Consider the following 23,693-nt stretch of genomic DNA (forward strand, 5'->3'; position numbering starts at 1 on the left):
ACACCTCCAGTCCCACTTGAGCTCCTGGTTTTCCAAACCAGCGAGGTCACAGGAGTCCTTCACTCCTGGTTGCTCTTCAGACTCACTCCTGCTCACCAGTGACATCATTGTCAGGCTCCCCCCCCCCCTTTTCCTCATAATAACATGTTCACTTCTGAACTGTCTAGCCTCCATGCTCCGTGCCGGTTGAGTGGGGGAAATAGAACCTTTTATTGAACCGTTTCTTTATTTTTTGAGTGGGGAACATAGAACCTGGGGAACATAGAACCTGGGGAACATAGAACCTGGGGAACATAGGGATGACCCCATGTGGACATTTCAGAAGTCCACATGGGCATATAGGCAACGCACCCCGTTGCCTATAGATCCGTCAGCGCAGCCATTGGCTCCAACCGGCTCCATCACCTGAGTCCACCTCTACACAGTATTCATTGAAGGTACATCATTTTTTTTCTAAATGTGAAGGTAATTACCTGGATTCTCTCTGGCCAGTTGCTCCACTTGACTCACACTTTGATTCAGCCTCATTTCTACGCCGGACAGCTGAGCAAGGTTGGCTGAAGTGAAATCATAACAATATTAACATTAAATCACTCATTAATTAGTGCAGTTTGATTAAAACACCAGTAGTGCTTATAGTTAAATAATGTTTCTGAATTCTATTAATCAAATATGGTTGAGGGAGAGATTTCTGTTGATCCTGAATTTATCCCGAAGATCATGAATTTAATACAATCCGACTGTGAAGAAAGGTCTTCATTTTTTATGTTTTTTTAATTTGGGGTCGCAGTCACATGTTGCGCAACAGCCCCATCTATTTAAATCCAATTAAAAGTGATAAAAGACGTCTTTATGGCCCTGGCTAACGATGCATAGTTGGATTAAAGACGGGATAACGTCCCTGGCGCTTAAACTATAAGTGTTTAGAAGCTTGGGTTTAGGGTGGAAAGAAAAAAACAACTTTTTTCCCCCGTTGCGGCCCCATGACGATTATAAAAACATTTCGTCTCTGCACGCACGCACACAGTATTCATTGTAGGTATACATACATTTTTTTCTAAATGTGAAGGTAATTACCTGCATTCTCTCTGGCCAGTTGCTCCATTCGACTCACATTTTGATTCAGCCACATTTCTACGCTGGACAGCTGAGCAAGGTTGGCTGAAATGATAGCAATATTAACATTAAATCACTCATTAATTAGTGCAGTTTGATTAAAACACCAGTAGTGCTTATAGTTAAATAATGTTTCTGAATTCTATTAATCAAATATGGTTGAGGGAGAGATTTCTGTTGACCCTGAATTTATTTTAATACAATCCGCCTGTGAAGAAAGGTCTTTTTGACCCAGCCAGTATGGTTAGGTGTTAAAACACTTCTGGGGTAGTTTATCTACTCTGGCTTCGGTGTTTCACCCCAGACATTTTATGTTGCAAATTCATGTCTTACGACATCCTATATGAACCTATTGTGACTTGAAAATCCATTTTAATCATGTTAGACTAATTGAAAACACACGTCTCTGCTTCTGGTGACTGATATTGGCCCGGTTTCCCAAAGGACACATGGTGTAAGAGGTATGGTGTAGAACATGCTCAGATGCCCTCTAGGCCGCACACATGAAAATATATATAACTAGAACTGCACTCTGTCGAGTGCATACTTGCTTGTTGCACACTAGTAGGCCATAAATGGCCTACTAGTGCGCAAGCAGAGCGCGCAAGTACTTTCGACCGCTACAAACCGCTACAAACTGTCAAATCTCAGTTTCTGCCTCTACGTATGTATATGTCATTTGTAAGTTGATTAGCGGTATACTGTGGTTACTTTGCGCCCTATGCACCGTCCCAGCCTTTTCGATGCGTATGCACCGTCCCAGCAATGACTAATGACTAGACATACGTATACATATAGATATACTATATAGAGTATGTAGTTGTAATTTGATTAGCAGTATACTGTGGTTACTTGGTGCCAAAAAGTGACAGCCGTCAACCATTTTTTTGGGTATGCATGAAGAAAAGCAGCAAATCTGTGCCTGGTTTGCTGGGACCAGATTACACAGATGTCCATTTTTCTTACGTCATCATTGAGAGCTAGTCATACATATACACACCACGTACTCTGGTATACATACGTGTACATATACATATACTATATAGAGTATGTAGTTGTAATTTGATTAGCAGTATACTGTGGTTACTTGGGGCCAAAAAGTGACAGCCGTCAACCATTTTTTTTGTGTATGCAAATCTGTGCCTGGTTTGCTGGGACCAGATTACACAGATGACCATTTTTCTTACGTCATCGTTGAGAGCTGGGACCAGCTGGGAGTACATGGTGTGTATATGTATGACTAGCTCTCAATGATGACGTAAGAGAAATGGTCATCTGTGTAATCTGGTCCCAGCAAACCAGGCACAGATTTGCTTACACAGAAAAGTGGTTGACGGCTGTCACGTTGAAGAGACTTAAAACACCAGTAGTGCTTATAGTTAAATAATGTTTCTGAACTCTATTAATCAAATATGGTTGAGGGAGAGATTTATGTTGACCCTGAATTTATCCTGAAGATCATGTATTTTGATACAATCCGACTGTAGAAAGGTCTTAATTTTTATGTTCTTTTATTTTCATAGTTAAACTATTTATTTTACTGCTTCTGGTGACTGATATTGGCCCGGTTTCCCAAAGGACACATGGTGTAAGAGGTATGGTGTAGGACATGCTCAGTATAAATATATATACTATTATTTTTAAGAGTAAAGAGAGCCCGTCAGCTGTCCAGCAGTCCAAATATTATGGTAGGCCTGAGGCCTACCATAATCTATGCACGGAATGTCTATGTTCACAGGCTTCTGTGTGCGGCCTAGAGGGCATCTGAGCATGTGCGGCACTACAAGTCTTACACCATATGAGTGTGGAACTATAGTGGCCCTCTGGAGTGAGTGTGGAACTATAGTGGCCCTCTGGAGTGAGTGTGGAACTATAGTGGCCCTCTGGAGTGAGTGGAACTATAGTGGCCCTCTGGAGTGAGTGTGGAACTATAGTGGCCCTCTGGAGTGAGTGTGGAACTATAGTGGCCCTCTGGAGTGAGTGTGGAACTATAGTGGCCCTCTGGAGTGAGTGTGGAACTATAGTGGCCCTCTGGAGTGAGTGGAACTATAGTGGCCCTCTGGAGTGAGTGTGGAACTATAGTGGCCCTCTGGAGTGAGTGTGGAACTATAGTGGCCCTCTGGAGTGAGTGTGGAACTATAGTGGCCCTCTGGAGTGAGTGTGGAACTATAGTGGCCCTCTGGAGTGAGTGTGGAACTATAGTGGCCCTCTGGAGTGAGTGTGGAACTATAGTGGCCCTCTGGAGTGATTGTGGAAATATAGTGGCCCTCTGGAGTGAGTGTGGAACTATAGTGGCCCTCTGGAGTGAGTGTGGAACTATAGTGGCCCTCTGGAGTGAGTGTGGACCTATAGTGGGTCTCTGGAGTGAGTGTGGAACTAGTGGCTATTGGCCATATTCAGACCGCAGCCATCTTGCCAGCAACGTGATACCTAGGTGATACTTCCCATAGACGTCAGCTCTTTCATCCAAACAGAAAAGTCCTCTCTAATTATATTAAACAACAACAAATCACCAACATTGCAGCTGTAGGGAAAGCTTGAATTATCCTCTTTCAATCTGTAAAGTGTTGTTTTTTTTTCATAAAAAATCCACCGTAGACATTTTATGAGCTACTTCCTGTCAATAAATTCCTTCCAAGTGTTGGAGTTTGGAAGCGCTCGTTGAGTATCACTCAACAGCCCAGGCGTACCACCTGTTTTGAATGTGCACATAGTGCAGCAGGCATGCAGGAGGTTCCTTTACTGATAACGAGCGCTTCCATACTCTGATACTAGAAAATAATCATCTGCAAGGAATTTATTGACAGGAAGTATAGCTCATAACATGTGTACGGTGGATTTGTATTAAACTAAAACTTTACAGATTGAAAGAGGATAATTCAAGCTGTTCCTACAGCTGTAATGTTGGTGATTTTGACGTTGTTTAATATAATTAGAGAGGACTTTTCTGCTTGGATGAAAGCGCTGTCCATGGGAAGTGTCACCTATAGTAACACGTTGCTGGCAAGATGGCTGCGGTCTGAATATGGCCTATTGTGTCTGGTCAACATTCAGTAGAACAATGTGAAGTTAGAAACCTTCATTCACTTCTTCACTTGCAGCCAGCCGGGCTTCCATGGCTGTCCGTTTAGCTGAAAACAGAACAAACAGAACAAACAGGACATTAACATTCAGTCAATCATAAATACTAAATAGTTTCATTTAAAAACGCAGCAATAAGTTGAGTGTTTATTAACCCTAGAAGAACACTAAACCCAACTTTTGTCACACCATCACTAATTTAATCAGATGTAATATACACTATACTAGTAATTGATGTACTGACCATGGTATTACTGTGCTTAACTGACCAGCCTGACCTGAACCCCACAGATAATCTAGGTTGTATTGTCAAGAGGAAGGCGTGAGACACTATATTCAACAATACTAATTAGTTTAAAACTGCTATCAAAGCAAATCTGGACACCTCAAAATAATATTTTGAGTTGTAGTATTCTTTGATTTTCACGAGCTGTATGCCAGAATGATCAAGATTAAAACAAAACAAAGTTTTAAATATTTCACTTTATGCACAATTAATCTATAGAATATGTGAAAGTTTCACTTTTTGAATTATATTATGGAAGATACTTAATACATTTAATAAAATGAATATTCTAATGTTTTGAGATGCAGCTGTATAGTGTCCCTCTCCATCGTCAGAATCATGAAAACCAAAAGTTGCAATACCCTCCATTGACTTTTGTTTCATATAAATCCACCATAGACATGCTATGAGCGAATACGAGACTGCTCACCCCTTTACCAACTCTCCCCCGCAATTTCTTTTAATGTAGTTAACAATTAATTTAGTATTTCCCTCCCTCTCTGAAATGATCTTGTATACAGATTTATTTGATTGCATAGTAGTCGATCTCTAAAATTAGAAAGAACATCATGTCACAGAGACGGTGACTGCTTAATTAAGTTAATTTAGGACCTTCTAGCAGTTAATTTCGTTTTATTAATCACATACAGAAATGTGCATTGTGTTGGTCGATTTGGCACCTGCCCACAGAGCCAAAACTACTATGAACTGGTGTACTGACCATGGTAATACTGTGCTTAACTGACCAGCCAACTGGCCTGACCTGAACCACAGATAATGTATATTGTATTGTCAAGAGGAAGGAGTGAGACACTATATTAAACAATACAAATTAGTTTAAAGCTGTTATGAAAGCAAACATGGGCTTCCATAACACCTCAACAGTACCACGGGCTGATCACCTCCATGCCACGCCCCATTTATGAAATAATGTGTTTAAAAGTAGCTCAGATCATATTATGGAAGAAAATAATACATTTAATACATTTAACAAAATTAATATTGTAATGTTTTTGAGATGCAGCTGTGTAGTGTCTCTTTCCATCTCCCCTGAATTAAAACAATGTGGAGTTATAAACCTTGGTTTGCTTCTTCACTTGCAGTCAGTTTAGCAAGGAGGGCTGAAAACACAAGAGCATAACATTCATTCAATCATACATACTAAATAGTTTCATTTAAAAACACATCTATCTGTAAGCGTGTGACATCTTCATCAAACCCGGAAGTTATGCTGCAATTCCTACTGAGTGGAAAAATACTACTTTCTGGCCTTGATAGCCTTTAGTTTACATAAACACATAAAGGTCCTATATCTGATTGACAGCCCTTACATCCACACATAAAGGTCCTATATCTGATTGATAGCCCATACATCCACACAGAAAGGTCCTATATCTGCGTCAAACAATGTTAAACTCACTTTGCCACTCACTCACTTTGCCACTCACTTAATGCATGTATGCTCTATATTATAGAGCATATATATAGAGTCTATAAGAGTGTTTTCTAATAAGTTATAATAATCAGGGGATATTAAAGGAGAATTCCATGCTAGAAGGCTTTCTTACCCTTCTTACCTTTCATCACGTCCCCACCAAAGAGGTCCAGGTGGTTATGTGGTAAACTGACAGTGATACAACATGTTATGTGCATGGTGTTGGTAAACTGACAGTGATGCATTGTGTTGGTCGATTTGGCACCTGCCCACAGAGCCAAAACTACTATGAACTGGTGTACTGACCATGGTAATACTGTGCTTAACTGAAGTGACCAGCCAACTGGCCTGACCTGAACCACAGATAATTTATATTGTATTGTCAAGAGGAAGGAGTGAGACACTATATTCAACAATACAAGAGGAAGGAGTGAGACACTATATTCAACAATACAAATGAGTTTAAAGCTGTTATGAAAGCAAACATGGGCTTCCATAACACCTCAACAGTACCACAGGCTGATCACCTCCATGCCACGCCCCATTGATGAAATAATGTGTTTAAAAGTAGCTCAGACCACGTATTGAGTGCATAAATAAATGTACTTTTCAGATGGTCGACATTTCTGTATTTTAAACGTTATTTTCTCATAACATATTCTAATATTTTGAGATAGGATGTTTTGATTGTCATGACCTGTATGCCAGAATCATCAAGATTAAATCAAAACAAAGGTTTCAATATTTCACTTTATGCACAATGCATCTATAATATATGAAAGTTTCACTGTTTTATTTATATTATGGAAGAAAATAATACATTTAACAAAATTAATATTGTAATGTTTTGAGATGCAGCTGTGTAGTGTCTCTCTCCATCTCCCCTGAATGAATATTGTAATGTTTTGAGATGCAGCTGTGTAGTGTCTCTCTCCATCTCCCCTGAATGAATATTGTAATGTTTTGAGATGCAGCTGTGTAGTGTCTCTCTCCATCTCCTGAATGGATAATGTTTTGAGATGCAGCTGTGTAGTGTCCCTCTCCATCTCCCCTGAATGAATATTGTAATGTTTTGAGATGCAGCTGTGTAGTGTCTCTCTCCATCTCCCCTGAATGAATATTGTAATGTTTTGAGATGCAGCTGTGTAGTGTCTCTCTCCATCTCCCCTGAATAGATATTGTAATGTTTTGACATGCAGCTGTGTAGTGTCTCCCCTGAAATAAAACAATGTGAAGTTATAAACCTTCATGATGTTGGTTTGCTTCTTCACTTGCAGCCAGCCTGGTTTCCATGGCTGTCAGTTTAGCAAGGAGGGCTGAAAACACAAGAGCATGACATTCAGTCAATCATAAATACTAAATAGTTTCATTTAAAAACACATCTATCTGTAAGCTGTCTGATTGACAGCCCATACATCCATACATAAAGGTCCTATCTGATTGACAGCCCTTACATCCACACACAAAGGTCCTATCTGATTGACAGCCCATACATCCAAACATAAAGGTCCTATCTGATTGACAGCCCTTACATCCACACAGAAAGGTCCTATATCTGTGTCAAACAATGTTAAACTCACTTTGCCACTCACTTCATGCATGTATGCTCTATATATTATAGAGCATATATATAGAGTCTATAAGAGTGTTTTCTAATAAGTTATAATAGTCAGGGGATATTAAAGGAGAATTCCATGCTAGAAGGCTTTCTTACCTTTCTTACCTTTCCTCGTAGTTGTTACGTCCCCACCAAAGAGGTCCAGGTGTTTTTTTGTGCAAAACCTCCTTATTGGCTATTTCCCCTACCATAAGGCCTCAATGAATTGCATTGCATTGAATGGGAATGGAAAGGGGCTATGGGGTGTTGTGCTAATTCACACTAATACACACACAACACCCCATAGCCCCATAACACCTGGACCTCTTTGGTGGGGACGTAACAACTACAAATAAAGGTAAGAAAGCTATCTAGCATAGAATTCTCCTTTAATATAATCTGGGAATACATTTCTTACCAAGAATTTTCTTCACCAATGTGTTTGTAAAGGTGTCTACTAACATATCTATAGTCACCAATGTGTTTGTAAAGGTGTCTACTAACATATATATAGTCACCAATGTGTGTGTAAAGGTGTCTACTAACATATCTATAGTCACCAATGTGTGTGTAAAGGTGTCTACTAACATATCTATAGTCATCAATGTGTTTGTAAAGGTGTCTACTAAAATATCCCACATTGTTTTCTATTCAACCCCCCTTTGGAATTTTTGACAGCTGCTGAAGGTTGGGGTACCATACAACCATTATAAGGCAAAATGTTCTACATTTTATTATGCTTTAAGTAGCATGTGACATGTCAAATTACGTGGTTTTCATGATTCTGATTTCAAGCATTATTTTTGCACAAAAACACTCCTTGGGCTGAATTAGGCCATAGACACTTAGCCCATAGTATAGTATTAAAATACTTGATATTATAAGTAATTATAATAAAGTTTATAATGTGTTATGATTAAGCTTATAAAGTATAATGATTATTTATCAGTGCCTATAAATATAATTATACATGTTTATGAGAAGATTATAATGTCTTATAAGTGTGTTCATAAATACGTTTTAAACATGGGATGCATAGCAAATGTTATCAAATAATAATTGAAGCACTGAGAAAACTGTTGCACCTTTTCTTCGTCCTAGCACTGACGAAGGTCTGAGGACCCACACGTTTGCTTTTTAATTGCACCATGAGCGCAGAGCACCATGAGCACAGCATGAAGAAATAAAATAAAATATATTTTAAGTCTCAGTCCAAGGAGTTTTACTTATTTTTCTATATGGTGAGCGAGTCTTTTCCTGTCAAAGTTTCCATCAAATAATAATTAAAACATTGACGTTCTCACCTTCATTCACAGAACCTCCTCCTGGTGCTCCCACCTCATTCTTACTGGAATTACGTTTGTTGTCCTTTTCTGGAAAATATACAACAAAATCACATCATGTCAAACAAACGTAGAGCACAAACTCACTCACTCATTTCATAAATATCACCATATCTATACATGTCATAAATATCCACCATATCTATACATGTCATAAATATCCACCATATTGCAGGTCCACCCCGGTAGAGACCTGCAATATTCTTTTCGGGACCCGACGGGTCAAAACTGGCCGTCGACCCGGGCCGACGGGCCGTGGGCCGGGCTCACGCGACGTTATATAAATGTTCCGATGTGAATTTCACCCAGACTGGACTTGCTTCAGCAGCACGGCAGCATGCTGCTGTCTGCTCCATAGTGACATAACAATAAACCCCCCACACACACACACACACACACACACACACACACACACACACAAGCACAAGCACACTAACATCTGGTAAAAACATTAAAGACTTTGAAACAACGTGTTTTACATTATATCTCTCTCACTCCACGCCTAAAACTCTCTCTCTCTCTCTCTCTCTCTCTCTCTAAATAAACTACATTACATTTGACTCGTGTTATATTCTTGTGAAATATTCAGTACCATTACATTTGACCGTACATTTGACTCTCATTCCAAAACAGACAGGGGGGGGGGGCATCAATTATACTATAATAATGCTACCCATAGTTCAACCTGCAGCAATGAGTTACAGCAATGACACCACTGGGGTCTAGTCTATCTACTTTGTTATAGCAAATGCTCCACAATAACACAGTGAACTCCAGTGAACGTTGTTCGTATCAAGGTTCAAGGTTGAGCACTCCAATCAAACTACTATTGTGACACTGCATTCCTTTAAATCCTCGCATGGCCTTCATGAATCACTCATCATGTACTTAATCATCTGTTTTGAATCTCAGGTATGTTCCCAGTGCATAGTTTCTCATCAACAGTACAGTGCCGACACCGTAATTGACACCACAACTATTTAAGCTACGTTTACAAAACAAACCCAAAACTAGTTTAGCTTGTAGAACATCCTGTCTCCTCATGTCCCCAAGTAACACTGTCCTCTGAAAGGCCATCTGCAATAACCTAATATGAAGTATACTGCGCACCCATTCAGCTTTAATAACCTAACCTTTAATAACCTAATATGAAGTATACTGCACACCCATTCAGCGTTGCAGCTAAGTGTCCCTTTCTCGGACTGCAACTGTAGCCTACTTACTGTATAAGACCCATTTATTGAAATCCCAAACATGGAATATACTTGGACCATGCATTATGCCACATAATGCCTGTCTCAGGACGGCCGCCTGCCAGTATACAGTGGATAACTTCCCAGTATACACTGTATACTGGGAAGTTATCCACTGTATACTATACAGTGGATAACTTCCCAGTCATGCTGGGTAAGTTAATTGGGTAACTATATAGCTAACTACTTTAACCCTGACATCCTGATTTTGGGCATGTCATTATAGGCTAAGAAGAAAGGACAATTGCTGATCTGCAAGGTCACAACACGCCGTAATGTGCTGTGAGCTTGTAGATCGGCTTTTCCCCAAAAATAAGTTTTTATAAGTGACTTATTTTAAAATGTGTAGCGCAGTGGAATAGAGTGGACAATATATGACACGTCAAGAGTCAATTAGTACTATAGGCTATACATTTGTGTTCTGGTAATATCATTGATCACTTGTTTTGCATGTCCGTGGGAAAAAAGAAAAAAAAATGCAAATGTCGATCACATGCACAAGCTGGCATAGTGAGGGTGCAGATAGTGCTGTACTATCATGGTTATTGGTGGTGAAGGCAATACTAATAATATTAGTCTGGATACAGTATATCAAATCCTGTGTTGAGGTTCACACAAGAATAGCATGCACTTTATGAACAAAATAACACCCAAACCAGACAATTAAAAGGTTTCATAATTACAGTCTGCTTCTCCTCCTACAGTGCGTGCCAACCACATTAATCCCCAAAGCCGACACAGCTTCAATGTTGTTATTCATACCAATCGTTGCATAGAAGCGTCATGGTTTTGTTATGCGTACACACCCATGGTACTGTGCCAAGAGAACTCACAAATCAAGACAAACGCACACACACGCAGTCAAGTTGTCTACCGATGTTAACCATCTCAAACCCTCACCCCAACCTAACCTCCCACGGGACAGCACACCTAAATCTCACCGTAACCCTCTCCCAACCCTTAACGCACCCCTCACCAACCTTAATCCGGTCGTCTTAGCGCACCCCTCACCAACCTTATGTCTAACTTTGTGTCTTATATCTTTATGGGTTCAAGGCAGCCGTGTCGGTCTGTCTCTGCCCCAAAAAGCAAGAATTTCAAACCCACAAAACGTATATTTGTCTCTTTCCTTTCGTTATTTTAATCCATGGTATGATATGCCCCAATCTCTTAACTTCATGTTTTCGTCAACTGACATGGAGAAAACGGATTAGAAAGTAAATAATAAACGTCATTAATTAATTTTAAATTCATCCACAGCAGAGGAGCTGTCATTGGTCAAAAGCCAGTGCACCTCACGGGGCCAGAGGCCTGAGCAGAGCCTTCTATAGGCTCTGGGGCCGACAAATATTAGCCCCAATGTTGAGTAAATCAACGGAGGTGTGGCACCGCCAGGAGAGTGTGATCTTAATGTGTTTTTAAGAGTCCGTTTAATTATTTAATCATTTCGTATAAATGAAGGTTTACAATTAACACTGTGAATGAATTGCACTAGCAAAGTGTAACATGCAGTGTGGAGGGAACGTTTGTTCTAGCCCAGGTTCTCTGGGGTCCCAATATAAGGAGCGCAATATATTGGCCACTCAGAATAGCCAAATGGCATTGACCACGCCTCCAGGTCTTAAGTTAAGTATTAAGACCTGGTACTTAAGACACTCAAAATACAGCCCTAACTCTGAGGGAAACCACAGGGTTCGAACCGGGAACCTCCCTGGGAACCTCACGGTTCCCATCCGGCTGTTCTACCGGCCACTCTACCGCTGAGCCACTGCCACCCCCAGTATGAGACCTACCGGCCACTCTACCGCTGAACCACTGCCACCCCCAGTATGAGACCTACCGGCCACTCTACCGCTGAACCACTGCCACCCCCAGTATGAGACCTACCGGCCACTCTACCGCTGATCCACTGCCACCCCCAGTATGAGACAAACTGAACAACCAATGTCAATTCAATTAAATTTGAAGCTATGATTCCCTTCATTAAATGTATATATAGCGCTTTTTATGCAAAGGGGTTTCCATATTGCGTATGCACTCTGCATTCTCTCTCTCTCCACACACACACACACACACACACACACACACACACACACACACACACACACACACACACACACACACACACACACACACACACACACACACACACACACACACACACACACACACACACACACACACACACACACACACACACACACACACACACACACACACACACACACACACACACACACACACACACACACACACACACACACACACACACACACACACACACACACACACACACACACACACACACACACACACACACACACACACACACACACACACACACACACTATACAGTGGATAACTTCCCAGTCATGCTGGGTAAGTTAATTGGGTAACTATATACTATAGCTAACTACTTTAACCCTGACATCCTGATTTTGGGCATGTCATTATAGGCTAAGAAGAAAGGACAATTGCTGATCTGCAAGGTCACAACACGCCGTAATGTGCTGTGAGCTTGTAGATCGGCTTTTCCCCAAAAATAAGTTTTTATAAGTGACTTATTTTAAAATGTGTAGCGCAGTGGAATAGAGTGGACAATATATGACACGTCAAGAGTCAATTAGTACTATAGGCTATACATTTGTGTTCTGGTAATATCATTGATCACTTGTTTTGCATGTCCGTGGGAAAAAAGAAAAAAAAATGCAAATGTCGATCACATGCACAAGCTGGCATAGTGAGGGTGCAGATAGTGCTGTACTATCATGGTTATTGGTGGTGAAGGCAATACTAATAATATTAGTCTGGATACAGTATATCAAATCCTGTGTTGAGGTTCACACAAGAATAGCATGCACTTTATGAACAAAATAACACCCAAACCAGACAATTAATTAAAAGGTTTCATAATTACAGTCTGCTTCTCCTCCTACAGTGCGTGCCAACCACATTATTCCCCAAAGCCGACACAGCTTCAATGTTGTTATTCATACCAATCGTTGCATAGAAGCGTCATGGTTTTGTTATGCGTACACACCCATGGTACTGTGCCAAGAGAACTCACAAATCAAGACAAACGCACACACACGCAGTCAAGTTGTCTACCGATGTTAACCATCTCAAACCCTCACCCCAACCTAACCTCCCACGGGACAGCACACCTAAATCTCACCGTAACCCTCTCCCAACCCTTAACGCACCCCTCACCAACCTTAATCCGGTCGTCTTAGCGCACCCCTCACCAACCTTATGTCTAACTTTGTGTCTTATATCTTTATGGGTTCAAGGCAGCCGTGTCGGTCTGTCTCTGCCCCAAAAAGCAAGAATTTCAAACCCACAAAACGTATATTTGTCTCTTTCCTTTCGTTATTTTAATCCATGGTATGATATGCCCCAATCTCTTAACTTCATGTTTTCGTCAACTGACATGGAGAAAACGGATTAGAAAGTAAATAATAAACGTCATTAATTAATTTTAAATTCATCCACAGCAGAGGAGCTGTCATTGGTCAAAAGCCAGTGCACCTCACGGGGCCAGAGGCCTGAGCAGAGCCTTCTATAGGCTCTGGGGCCGACAAATATTAGCCCCAATGTTGAGTAAATCAACGGAGGTGTGGCACCGCCAGGAGAGTGTGATCTTAATGTGTTTTTAAGAGTCCGTTTAATTATTTAATCATTTCGTATAAATGAAGGTTTACAATTAACACTGTGAATGAATTGCACTAGCAAAGTGTAACATGCAGTGTGGAGGGAACGTTTGTTCTAGCCCAGGTTCTCTGGGGTCCCAATATAAGGAGCGCAATATATTGGCCACTCAGAATAGCCAAATGGCATTGACCACGCCTCCAGGTCTTAAGTTAAGTATTAAGACCTGGTACTTAAGACACTCAAAATACAGCCCTAACTCTGAGGGAAACCACAGGGTTCGAACCGGGAACCTCCCTGGGAACCTCACGGTTCCCATCCGGCTGTTCTACCGGCCACTCTACCGCTGAGCCACTGCCACCCCCAGTATGAGACCTACCGGCCACTCTACCGCTGAACCACTGCCACCCCCAGTATGAGACCTACCGGCCACTCTACCGCTGAACCACTGCCACCCCCAGTATGAGACCTACCGGCCACTCTACCGCTGAACCACTGCCACCCCCAGTATGAGACCTACCGGCCACTCTACCGCTGAACCACTGCCACCCCCAGTATGAGACCTACCGGCCACTCTACCGCTGAACCACTGCCACCCCCAGTATGAGACCTACCGGCCACTCTACCGCTGATCCACTGCCACCCCCAGTATGAGACCTACCGGCCACTCTACCGCTGAACCACTGCCACCCCCCAGTATGAGACCTACCGGCCACTCTACCGCTGAACCACTGCCACCCCCAGTATGAGACCTACCGGCCACTCTACCGCTGATCCACTGCCGCCCCCCAGTATGAGACCTACCGGCCACTCTACCGCTGAACCACTGCCACCCCCAGTATGAGACCTACCGGCCACTCTACCGCTGAGCCACTGCCACCCCCCAGTATGAGACCTACCGGCCACTCTACCGCTGAGCCACTGCCACCCCCAGTATGAGACCTACCGGCCACTCTACCGCTGAACCACTGCCACCCCCCAGTATGAGACCTACCGGCCACTCTACCGCTGAACCACTGCCACCCCCAGTATGAGACCTACCGGCCACTCTACCGCTGAGCCACTGCCACCCCCTCTTTGCATTTATGAGGGAGGGGCTAAAATGAGGCAATTTTGTGATTGACATTTTACGAATAGAATAAATAGATTTACAAATTGAATAGGCTTGCACAGAAAATGGAAATTACATTTTTCACTTTGAAGGGACATTTAAAGGGGTAGTTCAGATTTTTTAAGTTAAGCTGTATGAAATACTTTCCATTAATATGTGGTTGCAACTGTATTGATTTATTGCCCGAGTCCAGTGGTGGGAGTTCTGCTCTGGTTCTGATTGGTTGAGTCCCGTGGCGGGAGTTCTGCTCTGGTTCTGATTGGTTGAGTCCCGTGGCGGGAGTTCTGCTCTGGTTTTGGTGAATATTAAGTAGTTCCGGTTATTTTGTGGGGGGCACTGGGGGCCACGCAGTAAAAGTAAATGAATCCACAAAACTAATGTTGACCTATTTCTAAAATATTAGCGCAACTTTTGTTCAACTTTGACCCCTCTATCACATGGAACTATTTCTTTGGCGTAGTGATATGGACACAAAAAGCATAGTTCCGTCATGTGATAGAGGGGTAAAAATGAACGAAAGTTGCACTAATATTTTAGAAATAAGTCGACAATACAAATTATGTTAGTTTTGTGGATTAATTTACTTGTACTGCATGGCCCCAGTGCCCCCCACAAAATGACCGGAACTACTTTATATTTCACCAAAACCAGAGCAAAACTTCCACCACAGGACTCGGGCAATCAGTTAATACAGTTGCAACCACTATATTAAACAAATCTGAACTATCCCTTTAAAATGGAAATGACATTTTCACTTTAAAGGGAATCCAAGCTAATATAAACTGCAGGCTTTCTATTCCTGAAGAGTTACCAATGTGAAAATGGAACCCATCGTTCTCACGATACTAAAAATCTAAATATATATTTTTAAATGTTGTTTAAAAACAATCTGCCTAACCATGGATGGGTTTCTGAACTACCCACAGCCCTCCTATGAGACACAGACTGAGTAGAAAAATACATTAGTGAGGACCAATTATATGAAGATAGATAGCTAGGTGTAATGTTAGAGACCACAGAAGACATGTAAATATGAAATAAATGCTTATAAACATGTAGCTAGGTGTAATGTTAGAGACCACAGAAGACATGTAAATATGAAATAAATGCTTATAAACATGTAGCTAGGTGTAATGTTAGAGACCACAGAAGACATGTAAATATGAAATAAATGCTTATAAACATGTAGCTAGGTGTAATGTTAGAGACCACAGAAGACATGTAAATATGAAATAAATGCTTATAAACATGTAGCTATAGGTGTAATGTTAGAGTCCACAGAAGTGAACCTTTCAAGCCTGTTTTCTCAACTCGCTGTTTCTCTGCAAGACATTAGGCATACTCTATAAGCCATATCTCCAAAACTGGTGGGTCAAACTGAACAACCAATATGTCAATTAAATTAAATTTGAAGCTATGATTCCCTTCATTAAATGTATATATAGCGCTTTATATGCAAAGGTGTTTCCATATTGCGTATGCACTCTGCATTCTCTCTCTCTCCACACACACACACACACACACACACACACACACACACACACACACACACACACGGCAGAAAGGGAAAGATTACCAGTCCTTCTGGGGGAACAGAAAGAATGTTCAGTTTTGGCTGCAAAATATGTCAATTCCTGTCACAAGAAAAGGGACAACCAGCAGGACACACATACAGTATGCCATGTTTTATTTTATGCACCACCTGGTTTATTTTATATTATTTTTATTTATTTTTTCATGTCATTGATATCATGTTGTTTGTCATATCTGTGATTGTGCTTTGGCAACACTTGTAAAACGTCATGCCAATAAAGCCTGTTGAATTGAATTAAATTGAATTGAGAGAGAGAGAGAGAGAGAGAGAGAGAGAGAGAGAGAGAGAGAGAGAGAGAGAGAGAGAGACACTGCGTGTTAAAAACCAAATGTACTCATTGTTGTGTAAGTGTTCTGTTTCACGTTATTGCTGAGTGAGTGTAATAATAATCAATTTTAAAATGTTATTTGAATGACACTAAGGATCATAAATAAAAAAAACATGAATTATTATTGCAATTTATTTATTTATAAAAATATTCTTTTTAGCTTAGATTGACTGGCCTAATGATAAGAGTGACACTCACTTCACACAGGTGTGATTTCTTTTTAGTTTTTAGCAAGGCATAAGGGTCAACAATAAATTAAATAAACTGAATTAAACCTACTATAAATATTTGGAAACGGTCAAAATGGGAAAAAATATGATGGATAATCAAAAAGCAGCCCTATAGAACCTGGTGGTCTAGAAGTACAACGGCCTCTCCATCATCATTCTTACCTGTGAGGTGGTCTCTGGGCTGGTCATCATCGTTGTGACGGTCGAGGCTGACCTCCAGCGTAGCTTGGTCGTCATGGCGGTTGAGGGTGAGGTCCAGCGATCCTTCCAGGTGGTTGATGTTCAGGAACTGCACGTCGGTGTCGGCTGAACACTGCAGGCAGAAGAGGACGATCAGGAACATGGCAGCAGCAGTCTCCATCTGGGAGGTGATGTGGATGCTGTAATGTGGACGCTGTGGATGCAAGCAGCTTCTTATACACTACCTGGCTACCGGTAACCTTTTCTTTTTTTTCCGCAGACCTGCATTGGGACTAGTGCCAGCCCCGAGTGAGTTGGTGCCCTCGGCAGAATTTGACCTGGCAGACATTTAGAACATGCTCTGCATTCCATGTAAGCACGCTTTTCCATCCCACGCCTGCATATGACAGCTTGACAGCAGTCATCACAGCTCCTGATGATGAGAAAGAAGTCCAAGGCATGTGATGCAATAATGGACACACACACACACACACACACACACACACACACACACACACACACACACACACACACACACACACACACACACACACACACACACACACACACACACACACACACACACACACACACACACACACACACACACACACACAGATGAAGTCTCAATGCAGCGGCAGTGGCTCAGGGTAGTAACCAGTGGCTCAGTGGCTCAGGGTAGTGACCAGTGTCTCAGGGACCAGGGTAGTGACCAGTGTCTCAGGGGACCAGGGTAGTGACCAGTGTCTCAGGGGACCAGGGTAGTGACCAGTTTATCAGGGGACCAGGGTAGTGACCAGTGGCTCAGGGGACCAGGGTAGTGACCAGTGGCTCAGAGGACCAGGGTAGTGACCAGTGTCTCAGGGGACCAGGGTAGTGACCAGTGTCTCAGGGGACCAGGGTAGTGACCAGTGTCTCAGGGGACCAGGGTAGTGACCAGTGTCTCAGGGGACCAGGGTAGTGACCAGTGTCTCAGGGGACCAGGGTAGTGACCAGTGTCTCAGGGGACCAGGGTAGTGACCAGTGTCTCAGGGGACCAGGGTAGTGACCAGTGTCTCAGGGGACCAGGGTAGTGACCAGTGTCTCAGGGGACCAGGGTAGTGACCGGTGGCTCAGGGGACCAGGGTAGTGACCAGTGGCTCAGGGGACCAGGGTAGTGACCAGTGGCTCAGGGGACCAGGGTAGTGACCGGATGGCAACCACAAGGTTCCAGTTCGATTGGGAATTAATGTACAGACCTCCATTTAACAGCATTTCTATCTCTGGGATAGAAAATGCTTTTTAATAGCAACATGAGCACAGAGCACCATGAGCACAGCATCTTAAAATAAAATAAAATTTATTTTTCTAAGTCTCAAGTCTAAGGAGTTTTACTTCTTTATTTATACGGTGATAAATAAAGGTTACTGTTCCACCGGGAACCAACCGGTGGAAAAGAACTGAACCGGTTCCCACTGGGAACCAACCGGTGGAAAAGAACTGAACCGGTTCCCACTGGGAACCAACCGGTGGAAAAGAACTGAACCGGTTCCCACTGGGAACCAACCGGTGGAAAAGAACTGAACCGGTTCCCACTGGGAACCAACCGGTGGAAAAGAACTGAACCGGTTCCCACTGGGAACCAACCGGTGGAAAAGAACTGAACCGGTTCCCATTGGGAACCAACCGGTGGAAAAGAACTGAACCGGTTCCCATTGGGAACCAACCGGTGGAAAAGAACTGAACCGGTTCCCATTGGGAACCAACCGGTGGAAAAGAACTGAACCGGTTCCCACTGGGAACCAACCGGTGGAAAAGAACTGAACCGGTTCCCACTGGGAACCAACCGGTGGAAAAGAACTGAACCGGTTCCCAATGGGAACCAACCGGTGGAAAAGAACTGAACCGGTTCCCACTGGGAACCAACCGGTGGAAAAGAACCAACCGGTGGAAAATAACTGAACCGGTTCCCATTGGGAACCAACCGGTGGAAAATAACTGAACCGGTGTGTGTGTGTGTCCCAAACAACAACTCCACATGTCACAAGGTGTAACAGTAACCAGCTTAAGATGAGCCAAAATGAATACAGCTGCGCACGCTTTAGTCTTGATTGTGTGTGTGTGTGTGTGTGTGTGTGTGTGTGTGTGTGTGTGTGTGTGTGTGTGTGTGTGTGCGTGCGTGTGCATGTGTGCGTGCGTGTGTGTGTGCGCCAACTACGCCTCATATTATTCATGCATTTTAGCTATGTGCAATCATCCACAATAAATAGCCTACCATGCATGTTTCACTTCAATCATGGAGCTACAACAGAGGCACAGCCATGCTGGCAATGGCACCATATGTATATTATATATATATATAAACTGATAAATCAATTACTCAAAATTGTTAACAAAACAAAATGTTAATTAAACAAATTGCCCCTCACATTACTCAAAACAAGTTGTCATTCAAAACAAAGTGTTACTCAAATGATTCAAAACAAATTGTAATTTAAACAAAGTGTTACTCAATTAGTTAATTAGTTACTCAAAACAATTGTTACTCAAACACCACCATGCACCTCCTCAACAATGCTGTGACTAAAGTTGCCAATGTAGGCTTCAAACAATACAGGAAAGTACTTTTACCTGTTCGCAGAGTCACAGCCAACCCGAGTTGCTTAAAGTGGCCACGAGCCCCCAATCTGTCATAACCCGGCCCGTTGGGCCATGACAAATTGAGGAGGACACAGAGCAGTGTTCAAAATAACAATAATATATTCGTAAGAGATAACTAATAATACTTAATATAAATGATAATGCTTACAAAAAGTATGAGATGTGGTAGTCAGTAAGATCAGTGGTGTCAGTGTGGATGTGTGGTTAATATGGTGAAGGTGTGTTGTAGTGTGCAAATCAAATGGTGAGGAGCAGCAAACAGAATGGTGCTGTCATCTGGAGTGGGACCAAGAGAATGGCTAGCAAGCCCTCTTTATAGGATTTCCAGGAGCACTGATCAGGTGCTCCTAATGCACCTAATGAGGAGTCTCAAGTGGGCCGACGCCCACATGATCTGTGGGGGAAACACACAGACAGGGCAGTACACCATATAGACAGCATAGGCCCTGCAGGCCAGGCCAAGAGGCCGTGACAACACACACACATATGGCACGGGTGGCAACATTGGCACAGGGGATGGTGACAGGCACACTGGCATAAGTGTGAGACAGATCCCAAACCATTACATTTACTCCAATCACATACAAATTACATCCTGAACATAATTGGACATTCATTCAAACTGCGAAGTAGCATGGAGTCTGGGACATAGACAGGCCTATAGGTGAAGTGACATGGAGTCTGGGACACAGACAGGTCTATAGGTGAAGTGACATGGAGTCTGGGACACAGACAGGCCTATAGGTGAAGTGACATGGAGTCTGGGAAACAGACAGGTGTATAGGTGAAGTGACATGGAGTCTGGGACATAGACAGGCCTATAGGTGAAGTGACATGGAGTCTGGGACACAGACAGGCCTATAGGTGAAGTGACATGGAGTCTGGGACACAGACAGGTCTATAGGTGAAGTGACATGGAGTCTGGGACATAGACAGGCCTATAGGTGAAGTGACATGGAGTCTGGGACACAGACAGGTCTATAGGTGAAGTGACATGGAGTCTGGGACACAGACAGGCCTATAGGTGAAGTGACATGGAGTCTGGGACACAGACAGGCCTATAGTTGAAGTGACATGGAGTCTGGGACACAGACAGGTCTATAGGTGAAGTGACATGGAGTCTGGGACATAGACAGGCCTATAGGTGAAGTGACATGGAGTCTGGGACATAGACAGGTCTATAGGTGAAGTGACATGGAGTCTGGGACACAGACAGGTCTATAGGTGAAGTGACATGGAGTCTGGGACACAGACAGGCCTATAGGTGAAGTGACATGGAGTCTGGGACACAGACAGGTCTATAGGTGAAGTGACATGGAGTCTGGGACATAGACAGGCCTATAGGTGAAGTGACATGGAGTCTGTGACACAGACAGGCCTATAGGTGAAGTGACATGGAGTCTGGGACACAGACAGGCCTATAGGTGAAGTGACATGGAGTCTGGGACACAGACAGGCCTATAGGTGAAGTGACATGGAGTCTGGGACACAGACAGGTCTATAGGTGAAGTGACATGGAGTCTTGGACATAGACAGGCCTATAGGTGAAGTGACATGGAGTCTGGGACACAGACAGGCCTATAGGTGAAGTGACATGGAGTCTTGGACATAGACAGGTCTATAGGTGAAGTGACATGGAGTCTGGGACACAGACAGGCCTATAGGTGAAGTGACATGGAGTCTGGGAAACAGACAGGTGTATAGGTGAAGTGACATGGAGTCTGGGACATAGACAGGTCTATAGGTGAAGTGACATGGAGTCTGGGACATAGACAGGCCTATAGGTGAAGTGACATGGAGTCTGGGACACAGACAGGTCTATAGGTGAAGTGACATGGAGTCTGGGACACAGACAGGCCTATAGGTGAAGTGACATGGAGTCTGGGAAACAGACAGGTGTATAGGTGAAGTGACATGGAGTCTGGGACATAGACAGGCCTATAGGTGAAGTGACATGGAGTCTGGGACACAGACAGGCCTATAGGTGAAGTGACATGGAGTCTGGGACACAGACAGGTCTATAGGTGAAGTGACATGGAGTCTGGGACATAGACAGGCCTATAGGTGAAGTGACATGGAGTCTGGGACACAGACAGGTCTATAGGTGAAGTGACATGGAGTCTGGGACACAGACAGGCCTATAGGTGAAGTGACATGGAGTCTGGGACACAGACAGGCCTATAGTTGAAGTGACATGGAGTCTGGGACACAGACAGGTCTATAGGTGAAGTGACATGGAGTCTGGGACATAGACAGGCCTATAGGTGAAGTGACATGGAGTCTGGGACATAGACAGGTCTATAGGTGAAGTGACATGGAGTCTGGGACACAGACAGGTCTATAGGTGAAGTGACATGGAGTCTGGGACACAGACAGGCCTATAGGTGAAGTGACATGGAGTCTGGGACACAGACAGGTCTATAGGTGAAGTGACATGGAGTCTGGGACATAGACAGGCCTATAGGTGAAGTGACATGGAGTCTGGGACATAGACAGGTCTATAGGTGAAGTGACATGGAGTCTGGGACACAGACAGGCCTATACAGTAGGTGGGTTATTGCTCTGAGTCCATTAACATTGCATCCTGATGTCCAAAACAATATGTCTAAGGTTGTTATGTGTATGGAGTTATGGACAATCACAATCAGTTGGGAATATTTAATTTAGATATGGTAAATGCCACACTGACTATCACAAAAAGTAAAACATGGAACTTTATGTGAAAACTATTGCAGACCCCTGCGGTACAGTACAGTACAGTACAGTACAGTGTGCTACACTACAGTATGGCCCCTCTGGAGTGAGTGTGGAAATATAGTGGCCTCTGCTGTCTCTTTTCCAAACAACCTGGATACAGCGCACGCACGCACGCACGCACGCACGGACACACATACATGCACACGCACACACAAACAGACACATCACCTGTTAGAACTGAACAGACTCAAAGAGATGTATTTATTGTAGAGTGGTAAATGGAAACAATTCTAGACTTAAGGTGACAAAAATAAGGTGACAAAATAAGCACACCTGGACAACTTAGATAAAATGGTGGGGAAAAGTACTCGCTTGTTTTATTTAAGTAATAGCATCAATACTGCAATGTAGAACTATACTCCGTTACGAGTAAAAGTCCATCATTCAAAACGTACTTTAGTGAACATATTATTATTATATTATATATATTATTATTATATATTGGCATCAACGTGTACTTAAAGTACCAACAGTAGAAAGTACCCACTATGCAGAATGTCCCATTTCAAACTAATTTATAAATAGCAGTTGAAAATAGCAGATCTACAAGCTCACAATGTGTCACATCTGTGGTTGATTTTAGTTATGTTTTTACTATAGTTATGATGAATCATGCAAACGTGGCATAATAATAATAATACTAATACTGATAACAACAACGGTGTCCTGTGTTTCAGTGGCAAACCGTGCCGGCCGACCACATCTAGAGCTCAGCGGGACAACAGACATCCGAGAAGCATAAAGAAACCTCTCCGCTTCGTGCCTCTGCTCAATCTTCTGTTTGATCTGAAACTATCCCGATGATCAGAAGAGAAACTACACATCTTGATTCCGTCAATGGTTCACTTGCACAACAAGTCCAACACTGTATGGAGTCATCTCTCGGTCATCAAGTCCAACACTCTTTCATCTTTACAAGAAAAGAGCCAGAGTGATTGCTTGTTTCTTGTTAGCAACTCATCTTCACTTCTCCTAATATCTGCCCTAACAGGCGTAACATTAAGGTGATGGATAGGGGTGCAGTACTTAGTTTAGACAGTACTTAGTTTAGAATAGTCATTGGGTTAGGGTTTCGGTCATTAGTCCTACAACTA

The 23,693-nt window shown here is 42.8% G+C and overlaps 1 protein-coding gene across 1 annotated transcript in view; it reads left to right on the forward strand.

Moving 5' to 3' along the window:
- The window catches only part of LOC308311825 (uncharacterized protein), a gene marked incomplete at its 5' end in the record, with an annotated part of 106,421 nt that extends 83,062 nt beyond the window's left edge, over nucleotides 1-23,359 (forward strand). The window contains one exon of the mRNA XM_080758601.1: nucleotides 23,277-23,359. Within this exon, the coding sequence (XP_080614727.1) occupies nucleotides 23,277-23,306 (30 nt within the window). The 3' untranslated portion in view covers nucleotides 23,307-23,359. The remainder of the gene's footprint in view (nucleotides 1-23,276) is intronic.
- Between the last annotated feature and the right edge of the window lie 334 nt (nucleotides 23,360-23,693).

The sequence above is a fragment of the Protomyctophum bolini genome (genome assembly GCF_963924005.1).
Source record: "Protomyctophum bolini genome assembly, chromosome: 24".
Classification (NCBI taxonomy): domain Eukaryota; kingdom Metazoa; phylum Chordata; class Actinopteri; order Myctophiformes; family Myctophidae; genus Protomyctophum; species Protomyctophum bolini.